Source organism: Centruroides vittatus, unplaced genomic scaffold (assembly GCF_030686945.1).
Source record: "Centruroides vittatus isolate TY-2023 unplaced genomic scaffold, ASM3068694v2 contig_1159, whole genome shotgun sequence".
NCBI classification, from domain to species: Eukaryota; Metazoa; Arthropoda; class Arachnida; order Scorpiones; family Buthidae; genus Centruroides; species Centruroides vittatus.
Genome location: NW_027120745.1, coordinates 794,452 through 819,634, shown reverse-complemented (window position 1 = coordinate 819,634; position 25,183 = coordinate 794,452). Strand labels below are relative to the sequence as shown.

At 32.7% G+C, this 25,183-nt stretch overlaps 2 protein-coding genes across 2 annotated transcripts in view; one reads left to right on the top strand and one right to left on the bottom strand.

Annotated features, from left to right (window-relative positions):
* The window catches only part of LOC136980216 (N-acetylneuraminate 9-O-acetyltransferase), a 45,290-nt gene extending 38,264 nt beyond the window's left edge, over window positions 1–7,026 (top strand). Inside the window, 4 exon segments of the mRNA XM_067276306.1 lie at window positions 1,065–1,205; window positions 1,306–1,383; window positions 2,183–2,275; window positions 6,385–7,026. Of these exon segments, the coding sequence (XP_067132407.1) occupies window positions 1,065–1,205; window positions 1,306–1,383; window positions 2,183–2,275; window positions 6,385–6,636 (564 nt within the window). The 3' untranslated portion in view covers window positions 6,637–7,026.
* A 14,975-nt stretch (window positions 7,027–22,001) lies between these two features.
* hzg (herzog) overlaps window positions 22,002–25,183 on the bottom strand; it is a 96,743-nt gene continuing 93,561 nt past the window's right edge. The window contains exon 8 of the mRNA XM_067276263.1: window positions 22,002–24,134. Within this exon, the coding sequence (XP_067132364.1) occupies window positions 23,913–24,134 (222 nt within the window). The 3' untranslated portion in view covers window positions 22,002–23,912. The remainder of the gene's footprint in view (window positions 24,135–25,183) is intronic.

The window sequence follows — 25,183 nt, the reverse complement described above, 5'->3', positions numbered from 1 at the left end:
TTCCTGACAGCATTATTTACATATTTGTTGTAAAGAAATAAGAATATTTACTTACCCATGATAAAAACACAACAATAAAGCCACAGTAATTTTTAAATTGCACTTAAATTTATGTGTAAATTTCTTAATACAGATGAAAAGTAACTTAAACCACTTTTACTTTCAATGGCTTATATATTTTAATGCACCCAATTCTATTTTTATTTGGTAGAATATATTCTTCAAAAAGTCCGTGTAAAAAAAAAAAAAACATACCGTCTGTGTGGAAAAGTGGAAGATTGGTTCCATATCTTAAAAATCAATAAAAAAAATAATACAATGAACCAATTAATATAATAAGATGTGCTTAAACAAAATAATTTTAGTTAATTAATAAATGAGAGGAGAGACAATTGTAACTTACCTCTTGGCAAAATTTAATAAATTTATATTATTTACATAAATTTTATTTTTTATTTGACTCTTTCAATTAAATACCAAAATACCTCAAGCTTTTAACACCAAATGGCATACAAAAACTATTTCGTATTGAAAGAAAGGGGAAGAAACTCAATCATACAAACAAATCATCAAACTTTGAATCAAAATTTACTTGAACATTTACAGCAGCCTTAAATGCAATTCAAGAAAAATTCTATTAAAAGAGCAATTTTCTTGAAAAGGAAGTATGAATATTTTTTCTTAGAATTAAAATTAAAGATTTCTAAAAGGGCAAATTTATTGAAATATGTTAGATTAAAACAAATTGAGTAAAAAGAGAATTAAACTTTTCTCAGACCATGTTAAATCAAAATTGTGTAAAAAACTTCATTTAAAGATAGAATTGCGCATGTAGCAGTTTAGATACTCATATGTTGCAGAAACTACAATTGAATTTCGTAGAATATCTTATTCTTATCAGAATCTAGTATTCTATAAAAAAAACAGTTGACAAATTTTTTGTAGAACAGTGCAGGACAACGAGTTAAGGTTTAAATATAGATATGTATATGGTAATATTAAGATATCTTCAATAATGGTAGTTATAAGATTTCTTTTATATGTCACATTCTTATTTTTTATAGGGTGTGGCTTTTGGTATGCTGTTTGGCTTTGCCTATCATCTTTTAAAACAATATAGATTCCTTGATGATCATAATCATGGAAATCTGTTTTCTAGAGGAATAACGCTTACTGCTACTTTGGCATCTTTTGTAGGAATAGGTGTAAGTATTAAAAATTAAGTAATTAAAGTAATTAATTAAGTAATTAAGTAAAAATTAAAATGTTTTGTAATATTAAAAAATAAAACTCGAAAATTTATAGATATATGCAACGTTTGCCTTTCTTTGCCGTAATAAACCAGAATGTAATGAAGTTCATCCTTATATTTCATTTGTTCCTGTAAGTATTTTTATTTATTTTAAAATAAACTAATTAAATTAAATATAAAAGTTCTTGAAAACAATATGTTTTATTATTTAATCATTTTTAGTTCAAATAATTTGTTTTAAAAATTCTATTAAGTAACCGAAGTACTTTAATAAATACAGTAGCCTCTTTGTTTATGCCAATTTGAATATCTCCTAATTTAAAAAATATTTGTTTTCTTAAAAATTTCTGGAAAATTTTACACTACACTACCATTATACAGGTTGTTTCACATCATTGCTAGATGTATATTTATGGTAAAAATTGCATTTTGATATATATTATATATGCTTATTCTCGGTATGGTGCACTGTTTAGCTGTTTACGTACAATAAATCTATTTTAAAATTTGGTTTGTGATATTGAATGCTGAAGGTACTTTTATAATTATCAGTGCTATATTATAACAATTTATTTTATATAAACTTAAAGTATGGGGATAGTATAACAAAATTGTGGGGAACTCCAAAGTACATTCATTATACTGAAATACAAATATGAATTTCTGGTCATTTTATTTACTGTTTATATATATATATATATATATATATAATTGTTTCTACAGACTAATTATAATAATAATAATTTTTATTTTCGTTCAATTAACATACTGTAGAGTGTATCAGATGCCTAGCACACACTTGTGTTATAAAATTTGGTGTAGGTGACAGATTAAATAAACCAAAGTATTTATTAAAAGACTTCTGACATTTAAGAGATTATATTTTTCTCAGTTTTCAGCATTTAACTGATTGTCTTTAAAATTTTTCAGATAATTTCATATATAATTCTTAGGAATATAAGTGGTCTACTTCGTACAAGGTATAGTACATTCTTTGCTTGGTTCGGAAGGATATCGTTAGAGGTAAGTTCCAATTTATTACCTAGAATAAAAGAAATTCTGATATTCTGTGAAAATTGAAGTTTTTGAAATTGATTGATTGATTAAAAATTAAAAATTGTATAAATATATTAAATATAACATATTTCCAAGAATATTTGAGCCTTATGTATATAAGTGTTCAACCAAAATCCATTATTAAAAAATCTAAATACGAGAACATGCCTTTAAAAGTATGTTAAATTTTTCAACAATGTAAAATTTATGAACAACTACAAAATATTTGAATAGTTTGATTGTTGTTAATTTCCCAGAAAAATATTTTTAAAAATATGAAAAATTAATGTATATTTAATAAACCAAGATTTGCAACTGAAAATAAAATGAACCTGAAGAAAGAAAGAAAAAAAAAAACAGAATTGAACTATGTTTTGGTACTGTAACCAAATTTATCCTATATCTTGGAAATTAAAACAAATATAAACAACACTTTTGTGAGTTTTTTGTATTATGTTGTTTCTGTAAATATATCAAGTTTAATATGAATATTTAGTTTATATAATCTGATACCATTGAAACAATTGCATTTATCCTTAGCTTAACAATTTTAAATGCATAATTAATATTTGTTATTTTTACACTTTTATGATGAAAGAAATAATATATATTTAGAGGCTATATGTGGAAAATAGAGTATTCATTTTGATAACAAAAGACATAAAATAATGGTGGTGTCAATTTATAGACTGTTCAATCACTTCCATACAAACAAAACAAAAAAACAATCTCTGATCATGGATGGGATAAGATACCCTGAAATCTTGTCCATCCTGAAATAATTTATTCCTTTACCTATACTGACTGTTTGTTTAAATATGAATTGAATGTTTGCCAAATAGTAATATCTTCTTACTAAATTTTTTCTGCTTGTATATCTTAATGAAAATTGATTGTTTAAAAATCAGTTTGTTTAGTGATGAAATGGCAGATAACACCTGTTCCATTAAAACAATATTCCATGCCACTTCTGCTCTCCCAGGAGGAAAGTCCTAGTCCATTTCTGTCTCTGTTGATACAGATACTTGTTGAAAATTGTATACAATTAATAATGTATAAAGAGTAAAATTCCAAAATGATATATATTTACAATATTAAAAAATTCATTTAAAAATTTTTAGATTCTCGATCAGTCAGTTTTAATAACCTTTCATTCATAAAATAATTAATATTAAATAAAATCAGGTAAATAGTATACATTAAACTGTATAGTGTTTGTTAAAATAACAAAAAATTCTTGCTATGTTTGAGTCTTTAATAACTTTCTTAGAGGTATTTTAATATTGTGAGAAATTGGCTATGCTGGCTAATGTCTAGTTTCACCAACCTTTACTAGAATTTAACAGATACATTAAACCCATTTCACAGCTGAAAGTGTCTCTTGAATAAAGAAGAATTATACTGACTGTTATCTTAAAAATCCAATTTTGAAGCATTGAAGTTTTAATGACTCGTTAAGTTAAAATTAAGATGTGGATTTTGATTAGGTTGAGGCAAAACTGTCATAAATCAATGTATTAAAAATATAGGACCATAAAAAACTCATTTAGACAAAACAATTTTGAACTTTTATCTTTTTGTTTAATCATCCTTTTAGTGAAACATGTATTTGAGTAAAAAATCAGGTGGAAGTTTTTCTGAGATTTTTCATTTCACTTAATTGTAACATCATCAGTTCCTCCATTTTCAATTATACATTATATTTTTGAATCACAAAGTCAATTCTAGTGAACTTAGAATTTCTTTTTACGTAACTGAAGTGAATTCAAACGTATTCAATTAAGTTTCTTAGCATGGATGAATTTTCTATTTGTTGCCAGTAGTCTTCTTCAGTTTTATGAGTTTTTAATCCTACTGTTGTTTAAAAAAATATAGAAAATATAGAGTATTATATTTAGTTAGTTATTTATTCATTTAAAAAGGTTACAGAAAACTACAAAAATGCCTTAGTACTTTCAATCTAAACAGCTTATCTTCAGAGGCAGCTCAAAAAACTAAATTTGAATACATCCACAAAATTCTGATAATTTGAAAACCATCAATGGTTAAGAAAACCTAAGACTTAAAGTTTAAATGCTATGACATGGTATTCTTTGATAAAATCCACTTACAGCAAGAAAAATAATTATAAGAATTATAAGTTAATTGTAAATAATAATAAATAATAAAGGATTCCTATACATTTTCCACTGTGCGCTCATTACTTCTCATATGCTTGTACTCTTAGTATGTAGATACCATTTCCACATGTTAGGATGGGTTTTTGCATCGTTGACATTGATTACATGTTTGTATGAGAATGAATTTTTAAGGCAGACATAAAGTCTCTACATCAGCTATGGGTACTGTACATTCTTTTATTCCTGTGCATAACTTCATGCAAGCAGCATCCATTTAAAAATTCCTGCAGAATTCATTCCTATATTCCTGCCAGAGTGGATGCTGTTGTGTGGCAGAAATTGTCACTTGTAGTAGTTTATGATGGAAAGCAACGTGGCATCCTCCATGGCTCATACAATTTTGTTTCGGTGTCCATTATGTGGTTTATGAATGAAAATTTAGAAGTGATGCATTCGTGTGCACATTGTGAAAATTTAGAACACGACTTCTAAATTTTCACAATGTGCACACGACGATGCATCGTCTCAAATTTTTTTCCAACGGTAGCCGACATTCTAACTTTTTTCGTGACTACTCTAAATACTCTGTCGGCAGGACAATCTTATGGTTAAATTTTACAATCGGGATCCTTCTGTTAACTTTTGTCTCTAAAAGTGCATACTTTAAAATCATAGATTCTGTCATCATGATACTATGTTAGTATGAGTGCTAGTATCTTTTTCTTTCTTTCTCCATTGTTCCTAAATTCTTACAAACTGTTGTAGAGCAACTGCTATTACCAAATGTGTCTTATGTTATTTTTTCCTCTAATTTTCTATATGGTTCTCTTCCACTCTACCATACTTCTGTCTTTAGACTTTCTTCTGCTAACGGCATAATTTTTTATTTTTCTTTGCATTTTATTTCTGCTTTGTAAGTCTATACCCAACAATCTTCAGTCATATCTACATAGAACTTTTTGTTGTTTTTCTTTATCCTGTGTAAGGGATTTTGTTTCCTCTTGTCTCTATCAATCCTTAAACAGTCAGTTAAATTTCTCTTAATGGCAAGTTTTTTGTTGGTAAGATTCTCTAGGTATTTATAGAAATCTGCTTTTCAATTCAGTATGTAGTGGAATACTGCCCTATGCTTTTCTCTGGTGGTGATAATTTTTCTGTGATCCCTGTTCACTGTATTTACAAAAAGTTTATCAAAATAAAAGCCACTAAGACCATGCTGATTTACTGTTTCCCATAGGAAGTGTAGATCTTTCTACAAATATTTTTAATTAGAGCATAGATCCAAAGTTCTCTTAATCAGAGCCTTAAATAGTGGTGTTGTTAATTAGCTGGATCCTTAAGTGAAGTGAGTGTAAAGGGGCCCCTTTACACTCACTTCACTTAAGGAGGCATCTTTCCTATAGATTGTATAGTCAAAAATTCATGACAAATATAAATCATATATAAATTTGTGATTTATATTTATTGACATATAAATATGGTTGTGGCTAGGGAAGAGAGTTTCTTCGAGTCAAGATTTTGAAGACCACTTTCCATTAACAACTCTTAGAAGGTAAGGTCCTGTTTAATGCTAGGGTATAATGATTCACGATTCAAAGACATACTGCAAGTATACACTAGGTCAGCTTCACTTCCTTTAACACACTGTTAGTAATCTATGATTGGACTGTCGATCCACTTTGCTAGAACTTTTTCCAGTAAATAAGGGGCAATTAGGCTAATTGTTAACAACAAAGATTCACCCAAGAGTCCTTATAGGTTTTGACGTACGCAAACATTCCGGGGATCTCTACACGTTGCAATGCGCACTTCTTTAATAGATCCGAGCACCCGAATATCTTTCGATAGAAATAAATACTTCTAGAGAAAGATATTCGGGTCCTCGGACGGCGGAATCACTTATTTGACAAATCCGTAGGAATTTTATAATTTATATTTATATTTTATTTTATTTAGCTCTTCATAGCTCAGTATCACATTTGGTTGGCCGCCGACACTCACGGCGTTCTGGTTTTGGTGCCCGGTTATCCCGTGCTTAACGTCATGGTCACTTCGTTTATATTCGTATGCATCGCCCACGAAGTGCATCACCTCACCAGAGTTCTCGTCAAGTATGCCATTCCCGGAGATTGGAGGTATCTGGTCCGTAACGTAGTTATATTCTTTTTGGTTTTGATACCCATCGGCATTCACGACGGTATGTTTTAAATTAGTCATCGCGAATCGTAAGCTTACAAAAATTATTCATCGGCAATAATCTAGTCAGAATCATACGCCGCTTATTACGTAACTAAAAAGGAGAAAAATTTGGAAATTCATATTAAAGCATCGGCGATTGTCATATGTAACAATTAGCTTAAAAATATATTTTGTTTCTTTATTATTTATTACTTTTTTACAGAAATTATTTTGACATTAATTTGTTAACTTTTTTTAATCTAAAGACTGATAAACATTGAAGAGTTGACCATACATAAAGGAAAAAACTGCATACTTGATATTGTAAAAGATGCATGTGCCGTTTTGTGCATATAAATATCATTTTTATGTATATACTATTTTTATGAATATTAATAAATGTATATTTCCAATCATGCAGCCTTAGTTTATTTACATTTCTTATTCAAAATAATTATTTTTATAATTTAAAAAGATGTAAATATTCAAGTCTTAAAATTTCTACTTTTGTAAATAGGAATCCTTAGCTGTTTGCTGTTTTCAGACAAATGCTTTTTCTCATTCTCATAATCTATCCATATATTGGGATTAACATATAATGCAGTAATGGTTGGTAGAACAAATTTCTTTTTCCTAACAAATAAAGTAATTTGCATATACAGTAGAGCGTCGATAAGTGGAACCAATTGGGGACTGGGGTCCTTCCAGTTAATGATTTGTTCCAGTTTCCGACTTTGTACGAAAAAATACATTAACCTGTCCGATGTTCAAATTTTTCTCCGTTGCGTGTCGCTTCGCGTTGAATTTTCGTCGATTTTAAGCCTAACGAAAATTTTTATAATAATCATCGAGGCTATCGTATCGTTAAAAATTATTTCTGCATTTTGTACAAACAAAATAAATATATTGAAGAATATAAAAAACATGAAAATTATACTTTAGAAGTAAATTTAGTATCAAAAACGTTCGATTCGGCACGACACAGTCCGACTGAAAATCGTTCCACTTACCGACGTTCCACTTATCGACGCTTTACTGTACTTTAGTGTAGTATTTAAAACGGCTACTCGGACTTATTTTATTAACGGGACATTATACCGACATCTTTTTTCGGCAAAAGTCAAGAAAGCTTATCAGAAAAAAACAAACGGTCTTTATTTTCCACCGGTAGGCGCACGCGATATTGTGTTTCGGACTAGTTCGTCCCTCGTCGACGGGTCTACATTCGGTATTTTCTAAAATGGATCGTTAAAATCCATATAAATTTATAAAATCCCGACAATAAAAAGCAATTACGTCAATTTTTAAACACTTGGAAAATCAAAATTACAAACAGAGCTGCTCTCGTTATATTTCTTAGATGCCTGTGTAATAGTAATAAACATAAGTTACATCATTAAAGTATATTTTAAACATATTTGCAACTTTTACTTGAACTGTAACTCATTACGGATGCTCTCTCTTATGTCATTCCTTCTGTCAATGATTCTATTCCAGGATTGATGGATTTCTCTTCCTATATTGTTGTTCAGTCTGTTCTGTTGTCTCGCTAGGTAAATGTGTTCGTACGATTGCCTTTTGAAATTATTCTTTTCTTTTTACTTTATTTTTACAGTACTTAAATCCATTTCACACCCAGTCGTATTACAGTGTTCTGCTACTGCCGAATTTGCATAATTATTTTTAATGGCTGGAATATGTTCTTTTAAATGTATTTTCTTTTTGTTTTCTTTCCTTCGCAATTACAATTAAGCGAATATACCACACTTTTTCTTCTATAATCTCATATTTTTTATCATTTCTATAAAATAGATACTTTTTGGTCCAATCTGTTTTATCTGGTATTAAATTTCTTTTACTAGCAATTACTCTTTTAACTCTTTCCAATAATTTAGGCATATATATCAATTTTACAAACCGTTTTTCTTTATCAAATTGTTTTTTGGCCGTTCTTCGTTTCTAATTTTTGTATCCAGTTTTTCGGTGTAAATTTTCGATAATTATTTAATATAAACATTGTAACTATTTCTTCTATGAGTTTCTATTTTAGTTGTTCTGTGTTTTATATTTTCTACATACATTTTAAATGTATTTATACTTATTGGAACTGTTGATTTATAATCAATTACCTTAAGTATTTGCATAGGCTTTACATATTTTTTATATATTAATTTATCGTTTTTTCTTTCTATTGTTACGTCTGAATAGTTAAGACTGTTCTGTTTTTCTCTTTCAATTTCAAACTGTATATTTCCTTTTGTATTGTTTGCTTGTTCTAATATTAATTTCTCATGTTTTTCTTTTATCAAATATTATTATGCAATTATCTACACACCTATTGTAAAATTTGATGCCTGGTATATTTCTTATTTGTTATCAATTTGAATCAAATCCGAATAGACATTTTAAATACTATACTATAAGATAAGGACACAGAAGCATATGATTTAATGCATATACTTTAGTTTAAATTTGTAAGAAGTTAACATTTCTAGGTAATTTAAAGATGCGCGAAGTTTAATTTATAAATTAGAGTTTAAAATGATTACAAATTGCTATAACTGCGGAGTTGGTGATTACCTTAATCGTGGTAACCGCGTAACTACACGCATTTACAAACAATTACATACGAGAAATACGCGTGGGCTCGATATAAACATTTCACATTACAGGTGAAATAACTAAAGACAAGAATTAGTTCCGAATAATTGGAGGTTTTTAGAATTATTTTACTACAGTAAACGCCTCTTTGTAGTTACTGCTATAACAACTATCGCATTATTAAATTCAACTACGTAAACTGGGTGTACGTAATTACGCACTACGAAAACAAGCAAAAATCCAGCAGGAAATGCAGGAATCTACAAATGCAACGGTCACGGTCAAGCTTTAATAAATTGTGTTTGTTTGTGAAAATAATAGGTAATATACTGTACTGCAAGTATTTTCTACTTTAGGTAAAAATAATAAATAATTGCATACAATATACTCGCGCTTTGAAGGAGTCTTGTCTTTTTGTATTCCAATTATTGCCCCGGAATTTTTCGGGATTCTATACCCTTTGACCGATACGTATCACCATATCCCGAGGTAGGAATCATCTTCGAAACAGAACAGAGGGTGATAAATTTCTCTATTTAAAAATATATATTTATCATGATTCAGCAAAATTACCTCTCGAGTATTTATTTAAATTTCATAATCTTAGTAGTAACGAAAATTATTGGGTTTTCTTCTTGGTTTCCTTATCCTCCTATTCGAGTACCAGGAAAGTCGAGCGAGAGCCCTTGCCAGATTTTTCAAAGTCTAAAAAGCAAATTTTCTAAAACTATTTCTGTCGTAACGCGAAAAACATCAATTTATAAATGGGGAGTCGTACAGTACCAACTAAAAATAATTTTTAAGGAAAAGGTCCGAGTTTTCTTTCTCAATTAAGAGAGAAAGTAAAATGGATCTGTTCTGGCGAACAATATAACTTAAGGACGGGCAGCTTCGACACTTTCTGTTCCTAAAATAATAATAGTAGGTCGAACGAGAGCAATCCGAGTTGGCAAAAAATATGAGTATGGATGATCACATTGTAAAGGACTTTCGGTGAAGAAACGGGAAAAAACAACTAGGTTTTTTTATACGCAAGGTCTTAATCTGGACCTTGCACTATATTTAATCTGATATTCATTCATCGAGACTCGGTACGGTAAGGATTAGGCACACATCGAATGTGCCGATCAAGAAAATATTTTGTGCAGTATTTTATTTGTGACGAGTTCATCGTAAACATTCGAAGATTTGTTCTCGATGTTTTCTTAATAATCAATTTTTGAATAAATGTTATTAGTTATAGTACAATAGTACATTATTCCACTATTTTGTACTTTAATTTGCTCGAATGCTTTTCGGTTAGCGGGAGCCAGTCAATGGACGAAATGCGATTCGCGTCTACATCTCAATTTTTACCTCATTTTACGTTAATTCTACTATAAAGTCGATTAGAACGCGAACTTAACCTTTTTCCTAAGATTGTATTAAATTTATAGAAGTCGATTACGTATTTAAACAATGTATGGTAATCGACGTGCGATATCGTAAACGATCAGCGTAATTTCGCATACGGATAATAGCGAAAGTTAAATTTCGCCCGGTAGTTTCGTATTTTAAGTATAACGTGTAATTCCGCGTTATTTCGTTGTAAAATAGAAATCGTGACGATAATAAAAGTAAAAATGACATCTTTTTATTTATTTTCAATGTACTTCGCATAAACCGCTTCTGGTTGTTGCCTATACAACGTCGCGCGTTTATGTAAATCGCGTTGCTGGGCAGAAGCCACGTGCCTGGAAATCGGCTATTGTTACGTCTTTTCAAAATTGGGCGTAATTGTTCGTGATGTACAGTTTGTTGTTCGATTTAAAATGGTTTCTAGAATAGGGCATTTGTCAATCCGAGATGAATTTGTTTTTTCCTAGAAATTGGAATCCTAAATAGTGAGTTAGAAATAATCCCGGAAGGATTGTCAGTTGGAATGATCATACGCGTCCCGTTTGTATTATTCTTTCGTATACGTATTCGTCGTAAATTAGGTGGTGCGGACAGAGTGGTCGAGAGATTTGAAAGTCGGGTTACGAGTAAAGCACACACTGTGGGAGGTGTTCTTCCGCGGCAGTGGAATCCAAAGAGTAGTTTAGACACCGTGCGAGAACATCGACCGATGCGACACGAAACGTGGCGAAATAAGGTGGTAAGCGTACCGAAAAACGATATAAGAATCCGGTTACGAAACCAGTAAACACGGAGAGACCCCGAAACCGGATGTCGTAATCAAAACACGGAATTAATTGCGGTAAGTTTATTTCTTTGTTCCGTCACAATTTAAACATATAAATTTAAACACGGATTTGGCTAAGAACAGTAGTAAAGATGACTGGCGCCCCGCTAACCGAAAAGTTCGGCGTAATGAGTCGCGTAACTTCCCGGGCCGATACGAGATTTTGTTATAAAACTTTTTGTCATTTTATAATAATTAAAAATATAGAAATGTTTAATTTTGAGGGTAAAGACGAGTTTCGTCCCGAGTTATTACACCAAACAGATGCCAACACACGCGGTACGTATTTACGAATTTTTTGCCGTTGGGATTCGGGAGATTTCAAAACGTGGATATTTGGAAAAAAGTCGGAAGGTCGAATCTGACGCGATTCCAATACTTTCCCTACACACAATTTGGATTATTTATATGAAAATACGTAACAGCCAGTAAAGTAATATTGTCAAAATCGTTCGATTTAAAACCATTTCGTAATCGACCTAAGAAATTTAAAATTAATTTCAACGAAATGTCTAATAGGATTTTATTTAAATAATATCTTAAAACAGTGGTTCCCAACCGGTGTCTCCCAACGTAAGCATCTCCCAAGTGTTCCGCAGATTTAGTCGCAAATCGGAAAGTGTACAATCGTATTCGAGCCGCCGAATATCAAAAAATTAAAATCATAAAATTTTCATAAACTTAAATATATATGTACTGTACGACTCGTACTTACGGAGTGTACTACTGTTTCGAATAAGATAAAGGCAATGATAAAAACTGAATGAAATATGTAAAAAACATCAGGCACAAGTTTCCCATTAAAGTTATTTAGGTATATTTTTTCCTGTCTTAGAATTGGCGTTAATAATACGAGTAGAGATTTTGAATAATAACTGCTCAATTCTAATAAAATAACTGATGACAAGCTTATGTATTTCATATTAACTTAAGTAAGTGTTGCGCTTATGATTCAATTACTTAAGAAGTGTTCCGCATCCTAGAAAAGGTTGGGAACCACTGTCTTAAAACAAATATTGAAGACAACTAGACCTTATTGTGTCCACCAACTGTGAGTAATCAAAACAAATCAATGCCATCCAATAACTGGTTAATAACATTTCTTAATATAACAAAAATGTTATAAAAATATCCCCGATAAAAAGTAACAATAAAACTAAATTCGAATATTTTCATATTGCCTTTTGATTGAAATATTCTTTTGTAGTTTGCTTGGCTTTTATCCAAGATTGTTGGCTGTGTACTTAACTCTTACCCTCTTATCTGGGACTATCCAGCAATAGAAATCAATGCCTTAATATTGTTATGCAAAATTGTCCCAGAAATATATTTATTTTCTTCATTTCCCAGAAGTACAGATACTTTACAGTACCTAGAGTAGAGTACAGGTATTTGTGCCTAGAACTTATCGCTTGTACTCACAGTTGAGCAGAAAACATCAATGCTCGATTGTGATAGATGGCTGAAGAAAAATTGCAATTGCAGTAGTGACGAGTTCTCACTCACACTTGTTGATCTATTGCCTAGTTTTTCTCTTTCATTTCACTCCCGTTCTCACCGAACTGTAAAAAGTTGGCAGTTTTACACAAAAGCAATATTTTGTCTAAACAAATATTACTTATACAAATACAATTTTAACAACTAACTTACTAAACTATAAAGTTTTCGCTGCCCCTCCTGGGCTCTTCCTCGGGCCAATTCTTTTTGCTGGAACCGGATTTGATAATCGAATAGTTTAAATAAATGGAACGTGTTCCGTTTCTAAAAGTTCGGGTACGTGCGGCAACCGCATGCCATTCTAAACATTTAAATTTCTTTTATTCCGTTGGGAAAACGATGCGCGCATCTTATGATAATTACGTGTGACGTTTAACGATTTATGACCTTTCTTCCAATAAAAATTGCCAAGCAGTAGAGAGATTCATTTCTTCTTTGAAATTGATGCATGTTGTTGTGCGATCGGCCTTGTAAATTTCTCTTCCAAAGTTCTCGGATGTTCTTGATGTTGGGTGGTGCGGATCACTCTTGCCTCGTTAAAAATCGGTGTTATGTCCGGGTTTGTTGCATACGTGGACAATGCCGTTGTGTATTTATGGCGGGTAATATCGGATTTATGCTCCTTTATTCTAGTGCATAGTGGGCGTTTAGTGGACCCTATGTACAATAATTGTTTCTGCCATCTGTCGTCTTGTAAAGGGATACTATATACTCCCGGAAGTCTATACGGGTTATGTGCGTCTTTTCCGTTTCTCAATAGGCTGTATATGGAAGGGTTTCTCCGATAAGCGATTTTAATTCCCTTTTTCTTCGCAATTGCGTTGTATATTGTTTTTAGGTGTGGGTTGTATGTCACTGGGGTCCTTTCTGTGTTTTCTTCTCTGGCATCTTTTTTTTCACTACGCTTTCTTGGTTCGTTCTACTGCTTGTATGGAGATGCCGGTTATATAACTTTTTTACGATGTTGCTGTAACCGTGTTCTCTTGCTATTTTATTGATAAACGCCAATTCCTGTTGTAGAGCCTTGTTTCACGCCGGTTATCGGTTTTAGAAGGTATTTAATTTTGTTTATACAATCCGGTGTGGGAGAAGCGTTAGTTACATAACTTTATTTTCCCCAAAAACATTTATGTAGCTAAAATTAGTTTTAACTAAAACCAAAACATGTACAGCAGTAAATTAACTAGACAAAACGGGTTTTGTCTAGTTAATTTACTGCTAAACCCATTTTGTTTAGTTAAAACTAAAATTTACTGCTAGTCAGTACCGTCAGTACCGTAATTCTAAACGGGTTTTAACAAAGACATCCAGTAAAAACTAGTTTCAACTAGTTAAAACGCGTTCTAACTAAAAACGGGTTTTGACTAACATATACATAACAAGGGAAGCATTGGAATTGTGCCAAATTCGACACCCAGTTTTTTTGTTTGTTTGCAAAATTTCCACGTTTTGGGACCTCCTGAAAACAAAAAAGTCCCTCCCCCAAAATGGACAAATATTCATGTGTGAGTTGGCGTCTATAAGAAACAAAATTTGGCATAATAACTTGTGTATAAGGAGCATTGATGCTATTAAATTTTGGTGGTACTGTACCTTTAATTACCAAAATTAATAGCATCAATGCTCCTTAAGTGAATATAATAGGATATAATTTTAAAATGTTTGTTTTTTATATGAATTATATTTAGTTTACTATTTTGTTAAATTTTTGCCAATAGATGACGCTACGTGTAAATCAGCAAATTTAATGTTGATAGAAATTAATTGATTTACATAAACATTATAGATAATGTACAGTACATCCCACCCCAAATTATCTAAATTAGGGGTTATATAAACGTAACTGCCGAGTTTCGTAGCAATTGGTCGAACGACCTAGGAGTAAATAGCGAACTAACAATTTTATTTCTATACAGGGTGTTTATAATTAAAGTTCCACTTTGAAGTGGCCATAAATGAAAACTACAGGACAGTATGTTATCAAACTTGGTAATAGTGTACAGGACGTCATGGGATTTTATTTCCCGCGAAAAAAGTTCAGCAGCTCACCAACAGCGGGGAATGGCGCTGTATGCAATATTGTTAAACAAAATAAGATGTGAAGACATGGGTTTAAATGTTTTGTAACACGATTTAAAAGAATGTTCGATGTAGCGTCCACCATTTTCTGAAAGCAAGTTAAATTCCTCTGATATACTAAGAGCTACTGTCGAGAACACAGTAATCGATTTAACTTGCTTTCAGAAAATGGTGGACGCCACATCGAACACGCTTTGAAACACGTTTTAGAAACGATTAAGTGAGTTTTTGAACTTTTTTTTGCGGAAATAAAATCCCATGATGTCCTGTACACTATTACCAGGGGTGCATACACTTTTGGAATCAAACTGATCCAAGATCACTTCGATCGTTCAAATCGTGTATACAAAGGAACTACAGTACTGCGATCCGATCAATCTCTATTTGCGTATACAAACGCCATCTAGGATCAACTGGATCGCGATCAAACTAATCCGAGCGGAGGGTAGGATCGTTTGGATCGGATAAAAGAGATTAAAGATGGCGGCTACCATGGTTGAAGTTAAGTTTACAGTAAATAATGAAGAAACACGTTTAATTGTTGACAAATTAACTTATTTAAAACTTATAAATGGCAAGTAAAAACATTATTATTAAAATATCCGATAAACTGAGATGAAAAAATAGGTATTTAGAGACAATTTCGCGAAGTTGTACCTCAAGAATGTACGGCGTACAATACACTTTCATCTTTTCTGCAAGTTTTATTTTTAAATTTTGTGAAATTTTTATTTAAATTTTATTCTGTGGAAAACAATTTTATTCACAGAGTAATACGATTTAAAAATTCGTACGAATGAGCACAAACAATTTTGTCAAATAAACGATAATTCGTAACAGCGTACGTCGTTTAGTACTAACTACAGTTTTAATATCGAGAGATAAAATGGATTATTTTAAATTAATTGATCCTTGTTAGTTAACATATACAGAGTTTCAAAGATATTATACGTATAATATTTTTAAAATTCAGTATATGTTAACTAACAAGGAGACTATTATTAACTAACAAATGTCTGCCGCTATCTTCGATCCTACTTGTATACTTTGTCATGACAGAAGCTATCAGGTATCAAGTGACAAGGACTGATTCGCTTTTACAGATCGATCCATACAAAATGAAAAATATATGCACCCCAAGTTTGATAAAATGAAAACTACTGGACAGAATGTTATGGCCATTTCAACGTGGAACTTTAATTATAAACACCCTGTATACAGTGGTGATATTCAGCGGGTTCGCACAGGTTCGGCCGAACCCGTTGTTAAAATTTTCAGTTTTCCGAACCTCGTTAAACACACGGAACATTTCTCAGTGGTTTTGTTTTTTTAAAAAAATATATTAAAATATACGTATTATACTCTGTAGTACTACTAAACTAGAGCCTTATACCCCGTTCGCACCGAGCATTTCAATCTGGATTGATAGCGAGATCGGGGACTATGTCTCGACGCGATCTCTCTCGACCGAAACGAGGTTTAATCGCAATCGATTCGAGAGAGTTCTCGAAACTAGATCCAGTCATTAGACAGAGATCCCACAATCTCACTCGCGCGAGATAATACAAGATGGCCGTGGAACACGTGTCGGGCTATGGACAGCGAAATAAAGAGGATATTGTATTTCGAGAGACGACGACATCCGTCTATTCGGGGTGAAAAATTTCTCTGCCTAAAAAAAAAGAAAAGAAAAAGAAAAAAAGGTCGACAACACTAATATACTATTGTTACCCGGTCTTCGCCCAGGGCTCGTTACGTTCCAAATACGCCACTGATTATTAGATATATCGCAAGGTATTGTATTTATTTCTTGCCAAAACTTCCATTTCGTTTGTCGGTGATTGTCAGGGAAAAATTTTCTGCTAGCGAACCCTTTGTTAAATATTTCGAATATCACCACTGCCTGTATATAGACGAATAAAACATAATATCGGATCATTTTGAATAATAAAAATGAGTAGAATGATCATTAACAGTTAAAAAATTATTTAAGTTAATTGTTGGGTAATAAATTTTTACACGATAGATGCTTTAATTTATAAAACGTTTAATAGACAATTAGGATATTTTTTAATTTGATACGACTGTCAGAAAACCCCACTACAATAAATAATGGTTACTTTCATTTAAAAATTTAAATAATAAAGATAATATATATAGACTTACCATAATATTTTTTCCTCAAACCGGGACAACTTTGAGAAAATACAACAGAAAATAAATCGATACCTTTAAAATACGATAATATATTTGAGGAAGTTTCTTCCGCTGCTACTGGGCTTGCTTTATGTATCGTGCATTTCAAGTGAGTTTTAGTGTCCAAACGCCCACGAGTTATTGAAAATTCTGAAAAGCACATTTCACTTTGTCAACAGGTTCACAAACTTTTTCGAAAACGGATAATACTTTTTAATTCATCAGTAAACAATGCGACCTCCAAAATGCCAGAAAGAAATTAATTTAATGTAAAGTACAAGATAATCGCAAATGCCAACTAGCAGTTCGAACTCGACTATGCATAACAATGACGTGATCAGTATAATTTTCAACTCTGAAACAAATACCGAAATAAAATTAAAATATCTGGATCTCATAGGCTACATGCTATTATAAATTCTGCGAAAAAATAAAACATCTAAATTCATTCGGCCATATGCTATAAATTTCAGCGGAAAACATCTACACACATTAAAAGTAGTACTTAGATCAAGATACAAAATATTTCGAATAGATTGGCAACAGTAAGTGTAAAAGGGGATATTTTAGTTGCCAAATCGCTATTTTACTTGAGATTGCATTATTTTTGCTTCTCGTACGAAGGTCATTCTAAAAGTAAAGAACGTTTGTTTCTCTAGATGTATATATATTTTTAAGATGTGTTATCATCGTGAAACAGAACTTTTTTACAACTTAGCTATTTTTCTACGTAGTCGCCATACAAATTCAAACGTTTGTCTTAGAGCCGCCGCAAACTACAGGAAGCGGGAGCTAGCGTATTCTCGGTCACGCTCCCAAGCCCCGCCTTTTTTTCCCCATGATGCTACGAGCCATTTGTGCTAGGTAAGCTACGCGGCAGGAAGCAGCCGCAAACTAAACAACGTTTGCTCACGAATGTAGTCCACATGACGTGGATTGGCTATAGACCCCGAGTGTAAGTTACTCGCGCGCTGCCCTGGTGGCAAATATTTACATAACACACAGGAGTTCGCTAAAGAATGCATATGCGTTGTATCGGAGACATTTCGAAAACCGTACCTAGTGCAGTAAATCGCTTATTGTTTTTTAATTTGTATTTGAGTTGTTATTATTAAAAATGGGAAAAATCAAATGTAAATTGTTCTGTGTTTGGATGTTCTAATACACTAGCAAATACTCAATAAAATGCAACTTTTGGCGTTACATGTTGAGTGTTTGCTAGTGCATTAGATACAGATGCGTATGCGTTTCAGATACAACGCATATTGCATTCTTCAGCGAACTCCTATATTATGTAAATATTTGCCACCAGGGCGGCGCGCCAGTAACTTGCACTCGGGGTCTATAGAACAGTCGGTTTTCGTTCCGAACTTTGAAACAGAATGCCTAATAATTGAACTAGGCTTAACTAGCCGAAAACTATGTATAACTATTTACTATTTTAATATTTTAATATACAATGTTTATACCATTTTCTTTTCAATACAAGGTATCAATAGAGGAGGTGCAGTCACGTGATATAACGTCATCGCTCCGCCCAACAAAACAATCGTCCGCCATATTGGTTGCTGATTTCACGTTACCCCGCTTGATCACTTTATTACATCAACGTGGAAGAAAGGAATTTTACTGGCTTTGCAGCCGATTTAAAAGATAATGATTTGATAAAATATAAAGAGAAAACTTCTTTTATAAATTGGAACCATAAGAAATGAAACAAATGGATTTTTCATTTAACGATTTAACCACGTGGCCAACTATAGAACATGGAGACAAGTAAATTATTTGGAAACTCCTTTACATAAAAACTCCTGATTAGCCAATTCCAAAATGTATTAGTCTGGAATTGCTATTTATGTTACGATGGTCTTGATAGATATTTGTGTTTATACTGTATGGGTGTATGTAGGCTGATGAGTTTTTATGCCCGAAATGCATTCTACTAAAAATTTGATTGTGGTTAATTGAAGGCTAATTTTTATAAAAATTTAGTCTATTTTGTTCCAGTCAGTCCCTGATGTGATAAGCCCTCCAATTTATTAGCGCTAATTCATTTAATCTTAATAACAGGTTGTTAGAGACTTGCGCAACACAAAACCATAGTGACAAAAATAAATTTAATGGTAATTATAAATACAATTTAACTTAAAATGTGACTAAATATAAAATTACATTCATCTTTATATTAACGCAGTTATGTTATGAGTAATGGAAAGTCTCGCATGAAGATACGCTACCTTTCCTACAAGCAAAATTAGATCATTACGAATAAAATATCACGATGAACAAATCCGCTTCAACTAATTATGAGCATCGAGTGATTTGTATGCCTTCATCTGATCCAGTGTGACAGGTTGTTAAAACCAAATAATTTACTTGTCTCCATGTTCTATAGTTGGCCACGTGGTTAAATCGTTGGATGAAATATCCGTTTGTTTCATTTCTTATGGATCCAATTCAATAAAAGAAGTTTTCTCTTTATATTTTATCAAATCCTTACCTTTTAAATCGGCTGCAAAGCCAGTAAAATTCCTTTCTTCCACGTTGACGTAATAAAGTGATCAAGCAGGGTAACGTGAAATCAGCAACCAATATGGCGCCTGTATATGTGAGTGGAGTCATATGACGTCACGTGCACCCCCTCTATATTAATCATGTAATTTTACGTACATGGATAAAATTCTATTATTTCTTTTTCAACATGTCCCGTGTCATATGACCCATCTTGCCCACTCTCTCTTGCTAGCGTGACTGCTCTCGCTGTTGAATTCTGTGAACAGCGAGCGTTCTCTCGTATCGCTGCGCTAGCAAAGGAAAAACCGCGCGGGAAAAACAGGCGGAGCCTTTGACGTCATCGGTTTTGCTCACGCAAAGCGCTAGTTTGCGGCAGCTCTAAGTGTATCACCAGCATTTCTATGCCTTCTGCACACTGGTTCAAGAACTTGGCGGTAACTGAGTCATTAACGGCCTCTTTCAGTTCGTTGTCACTTCCATAACGATTCCCGGAAAAAATCCCTCAATTCTGGGAAAAGATGGTAATCACTCGGAGCCAAGTCCGGGTTATAAGGATGTTGTTCAAAAAATTTCCACTTAAACTGCTGACGGAAGTTCTTCGTCAATACAGCAGCATGCGAACGTGCGTTATCCTGAAGCACAATGCCTCTGGACAACAATCCCCGCCGTTTGTTTTGAATGGCGCGGCGTAGTCGGTGGAAATTTACGGACAGAACTCGGTTACTGTCTGTAAATTTTGATAGGGCGGACTTTTTTCGCATTCAAAAAGCATCTTACACTACGAACCTCACACTTGGCGGAATAATTTTGTCACACTATAAACAGTAAACGATCGTTGTGGCTCCCTGTTAGCGTCGGACTAGCGCGAAAAAACGAGAAGTCCATGACGCGGCGGTGGGAGAGGGGAGAACTGTGCGGCTCGTCAGATCAAAACGTTTTCTTTTAGAATGACCCTTGTATATTCTGTCTACTTTTAAAATTTTACCGAATAACCGGGACAAACCGGCTGGGACGCAAGGACGTCATCAAATCGGGACGTGTGGGCCTATGTATATACCTGAATAGGGAGAAAAAGATCGGAAAATCCGAAATGCCTCTCAATAGAAAAATTGGCAGTGCATTTTTAAGTTCTAACAAAAAAAGTTCGTATCTATTTTTAACCTGGATTAATTAACTATAGTTGTTATCAAAATATATCGATGTAAACAATTACAATACTTAATGTAGAGATGTTGATTTTGAACGTAACAGTGTTTTTATTCGTACCTAAGTATTCTGCACCTGACAGGTAACGTTTTCAATATCATGATTGCTTTCCTCCATCGCATTAATCTCGTTATTATGAACGTCCTTAATAAAAGACAGGCTTGTAATCCGATAACACTAACTTTCTGCCAAGAATAAGTAACATTTCTGAGGGCAAGAACAATAGCTAAACACACTTCTTTAAAGGCAGAATACCTCCTGCCAGCACACTTCAATTTTCGACTAAAGTGTACAATAGGCACTAAACGGCCTTCCTTTAATTGTTTGAGTATTTCTCCATCCTCTGAAGTACATATCGTCGAAATCAAGATGTCTCAAGTACGGCAGGGTTAATAAATAATTACTTGAAGTTTTCAAAGCTACTCTTGCACTCCATACAACTTCGATTCCAAAATCCTTTGCTATTTTATCAAAATGCGAACTCGCTATTGTTCAGCGTTTTATCGATTTTAAAATTTTTGATTTATTTAATTTTAAAACTAACGAAGTAATTCACATCCGATTTTTTGACGCTTTTCCTTTCCGCGAATTCTTCTGATATTCATACACGTGCTTGAATCGCAAATTAAAAACAAATTCAAATTAACATGGATACTTATAGTTTGTTTTCAATCGCAATTTACATCACTGCATAAAAAACGGTTAGCACCGCAATACCGATTATCGTGAAATATAAGATCGTCCGATAATAGGAATTAACTGCACAAATATTCCTGTAAATGTATATTGTATTTTTTTTATGAATTTAAAAAAATTTCGGAGTTACAATGTGAAAGTCCACTTCGTAAACTGATATTCCATAATTAAAAACACAAATCTCAACCGTTGTTTCCAGAATAACACTGGTAAAAGAAAATTACATTAAGCTTTAAAAAATTTCCTTTGGACATGGTAGTTTCGTATATATATATTTTTTTTTTTTTTTAAAAAAGAAGCAAAATTCGAATGACAACATAGCATTTTAAAATGTACAAAAGCTTTCTTTAGCAAATTAAAATAATTTACAACACATTTCAAATAAATGAATCCCAAAATCTTTAATATTAAGTGATAATACAGACTGTACTATTTTATTGTACATGACCCCCCGTGAGGGAACTCGATAATACAAAATGTATCGTCTTTGTATGAAGTTAGCTCCCCACACACCAACAAAAGGCACATGGGTTGGTAATGTTACAATGCCACAACCCCTTTGCTATCTTCGATTTGATACTTGAAGAGATGTCACGATTTTAGATAGAGAAGAGGATAAAGAAAGGGAAAAACAATAGTAGTTTAACATTCCCTAGGAAAAAAGTGAAAGAGAAACTCGATAAAATGTGACATCCGATTATATATATTTATTCATTTGTTTTTTGGGGAGGTAAAAAATCCTATTGGGAGCGTAAGGCCACTGTACATGGACACCGATATGAAATAACTCTTTGTAAAATAAGATCGGCGGACGATAGTGGGAGATAAAAGCCGAGGTCCGAGCGTTTGCTAACTCTCTGCAAAAAAAAATATCAACAAAAACAAAAGAAACCCTATTCCCACGGCAATTGCTATTAAACCTGCTATATACAAGATTTGATCATATTTATAATATTGTAAACCTGACATGCACTGTACAGAATGGCCACTGCGAAAGGCCACGTCGGTCGAAATTTTTTACAGTGGCACCACTATGTTATTAAGCTTATAACTAAAAATATTTTTTACAGTTAAATATATTGCTGGCGGCAGAAAAATCAAAAAATTATAAAATAATGATTCATTATTGTTATTCGATTTTATGGATATGATTGGTTGTTTTTTTGGCACCCAGTAAGAAGTGCAATCGTATTTTGTCCTCTACTGAACGAATGGACATCTCTGGTGAGGGGAAACATGATTTTATTATGAATAATTTTCCACGGGATACCGATCTTCTGGTATACCTTCTTGCTTTCGTGAATAGGGTGGATTAATAACCGAGATGTGCGTAAGGAAGTTGCCGGATACGACGAGAGTCGAACCTGATATAACGTATTCATTTCTGAAGACTTTAAAAGATAGTTCGGCATACTGAGGCTTTGATATAAAAAACTGATTTTAAGTAATGCTTTGTGTCGAACTGAACAGACGCGACAACTCTTGCTTTTTTTGTCCTTCATACATTCCAAATTTATATATATATAATTTTCTTTTGAGCTCTTTTCACAGAGTTAGTTTCGTAGCAAAAATAGTCTTCTAAACTGTCTGGAGGTGGGACAAAAAGATCTGCTGTAAATTTCACAATTTTACGATTTATAACAACTCGATGCCACATTTTTCTGGCTAACTTGGGTATACATAAAAATCTACATTAAACAAATACTAACTTCCTTTTTTTGTACATATGAAATGGCTAGACACCACCATGGCAACACCCCAAATATATAAACAGGTACCTTAGCGATAAAGCAAAATAACAAATTATAATTAATATATTTTGCATACAAATTACGAAATGAACCTTGGCTGCTTAAACGGTCCAGTCTTTTTCTTCCGGCTCCGTGACGTGATCCGGTCGTACGTGTGAGGATATGTATAGTGGGCCCGAATTTTAATTTTCTGAAGAATATGCTACGCATCTATGGTTTAAGTCCCACTTTTAGGTTGGTCACACGCTATCAGTTAAATAAAAGTCCCGATCTTTTATAAAACACAAAAGATTGTCTTACGACAATTGCGGGCTGGGAAATTTTAATTTCCCTTAATTATATCTATGTATATATATGTATATATATTTATATATATACACATATATATAATAATGTATTTTTTCGTTTAAACATGCAACTAGCAACGCGATAGATACGATCAAGTTTTGTTGCCATGGTAATGTGGTGCCTCCCGGTCTAGGGAGCAATGTCATCGAAGGCCAACAAATGCGAGCAATCGCCATAGAGAGACGATCTGTCTGCTAGGATGGTAAGATGGTACCATTTAACAGATGCTGCAGACCGGGAGAATTAAAATTGTTGGTGCCATTTATCCAGGGCGGGTGAGATTGCGAACCCGCCGCGTGATTAGAGTTTCGAAGAACTGTGTAGACGTCGTCCACTCTGCTCAACCTTTCAAAAAACGGAATGAGGTCTCTTAATTCTGTATCGGACATATCGTCAAACCACGATGCCACCGGTACCTACAATAACAATAAAAATCATTGAAATGACAAATTCAAGGAGTGAAAAATATACACCGCTAATCACAATTTTATATAAGTTTAAAGACAATCTCAAAAATAGCATGTTAAAATTTTTATATACTTTATCATAAAACTATCCAAAATCCAATGATAAAAAAATAATTGCCAATACAATACTTACAAAAGAAAACAAATGCCTAGGAGCAGTGATGGTGAACCTGTGATTGGTGTGACGATTTCAAGGCACGCTTGAATGTTTAAAGTTCAGGTTCTTATAAATTATAAAAAAATATTTGCTAGATTCCAAAACTGTACATGTAGTGTGAAGCAGGGTCCTAAAGCTGCCTAGTCTTAAAGGCTGCTAATTACGAACCTCGGACAGAGAAATTATCCTCAAATAAGCAGAATATTTCCTATTAAATGAAGTAAGGTAAGTACTTGTTTCCGTTATAAAGGCATTATTTTTTCCCACTTATTTAGAGTTTATTGGTATTTTTCTATATTTGAATACTAAAACAATTATTCTTGTCAGAGAAACTGTTGCCCAGGGTAAACAATGTTTCCATATTTTGCAAATCACTAAAGTATTTGATTCTCCCACTAGTAGTTCAACTCCAATCATATCTGCTGATGAAATCATCTGTGAATATTAATCCTTTACATTAATTACCAGTTTGAATTAATATTTGCTTTTCCATTATTGTATCTGCTTTTTTGCGTGTTCAATACAATGTTTTTGATTTTTTTATTTGTTGTTTTATTTATAATCAGTAAAAATTGCAGTTTTCAAAACTTTTTATAGAGGTGAAAAGGATTCTGTGATTAAAATAAGTTTGGGAAACAGTTGATTCAGATCTTTTGAAGCATACTTTCATTAGGAACAACTCTCAGTGTACTTTTCTCAGTAATTTTTAGAGTGGGATATTGTAACACGAAGAATGGTATATCAGCTTGAATAAGTGTGACAATTCAATTAATTTTATATCAATATTACTGTATGTTTGATGGAATAGTTCTTTGTCCAGTTCCTTCTTCTTCACGTTTAC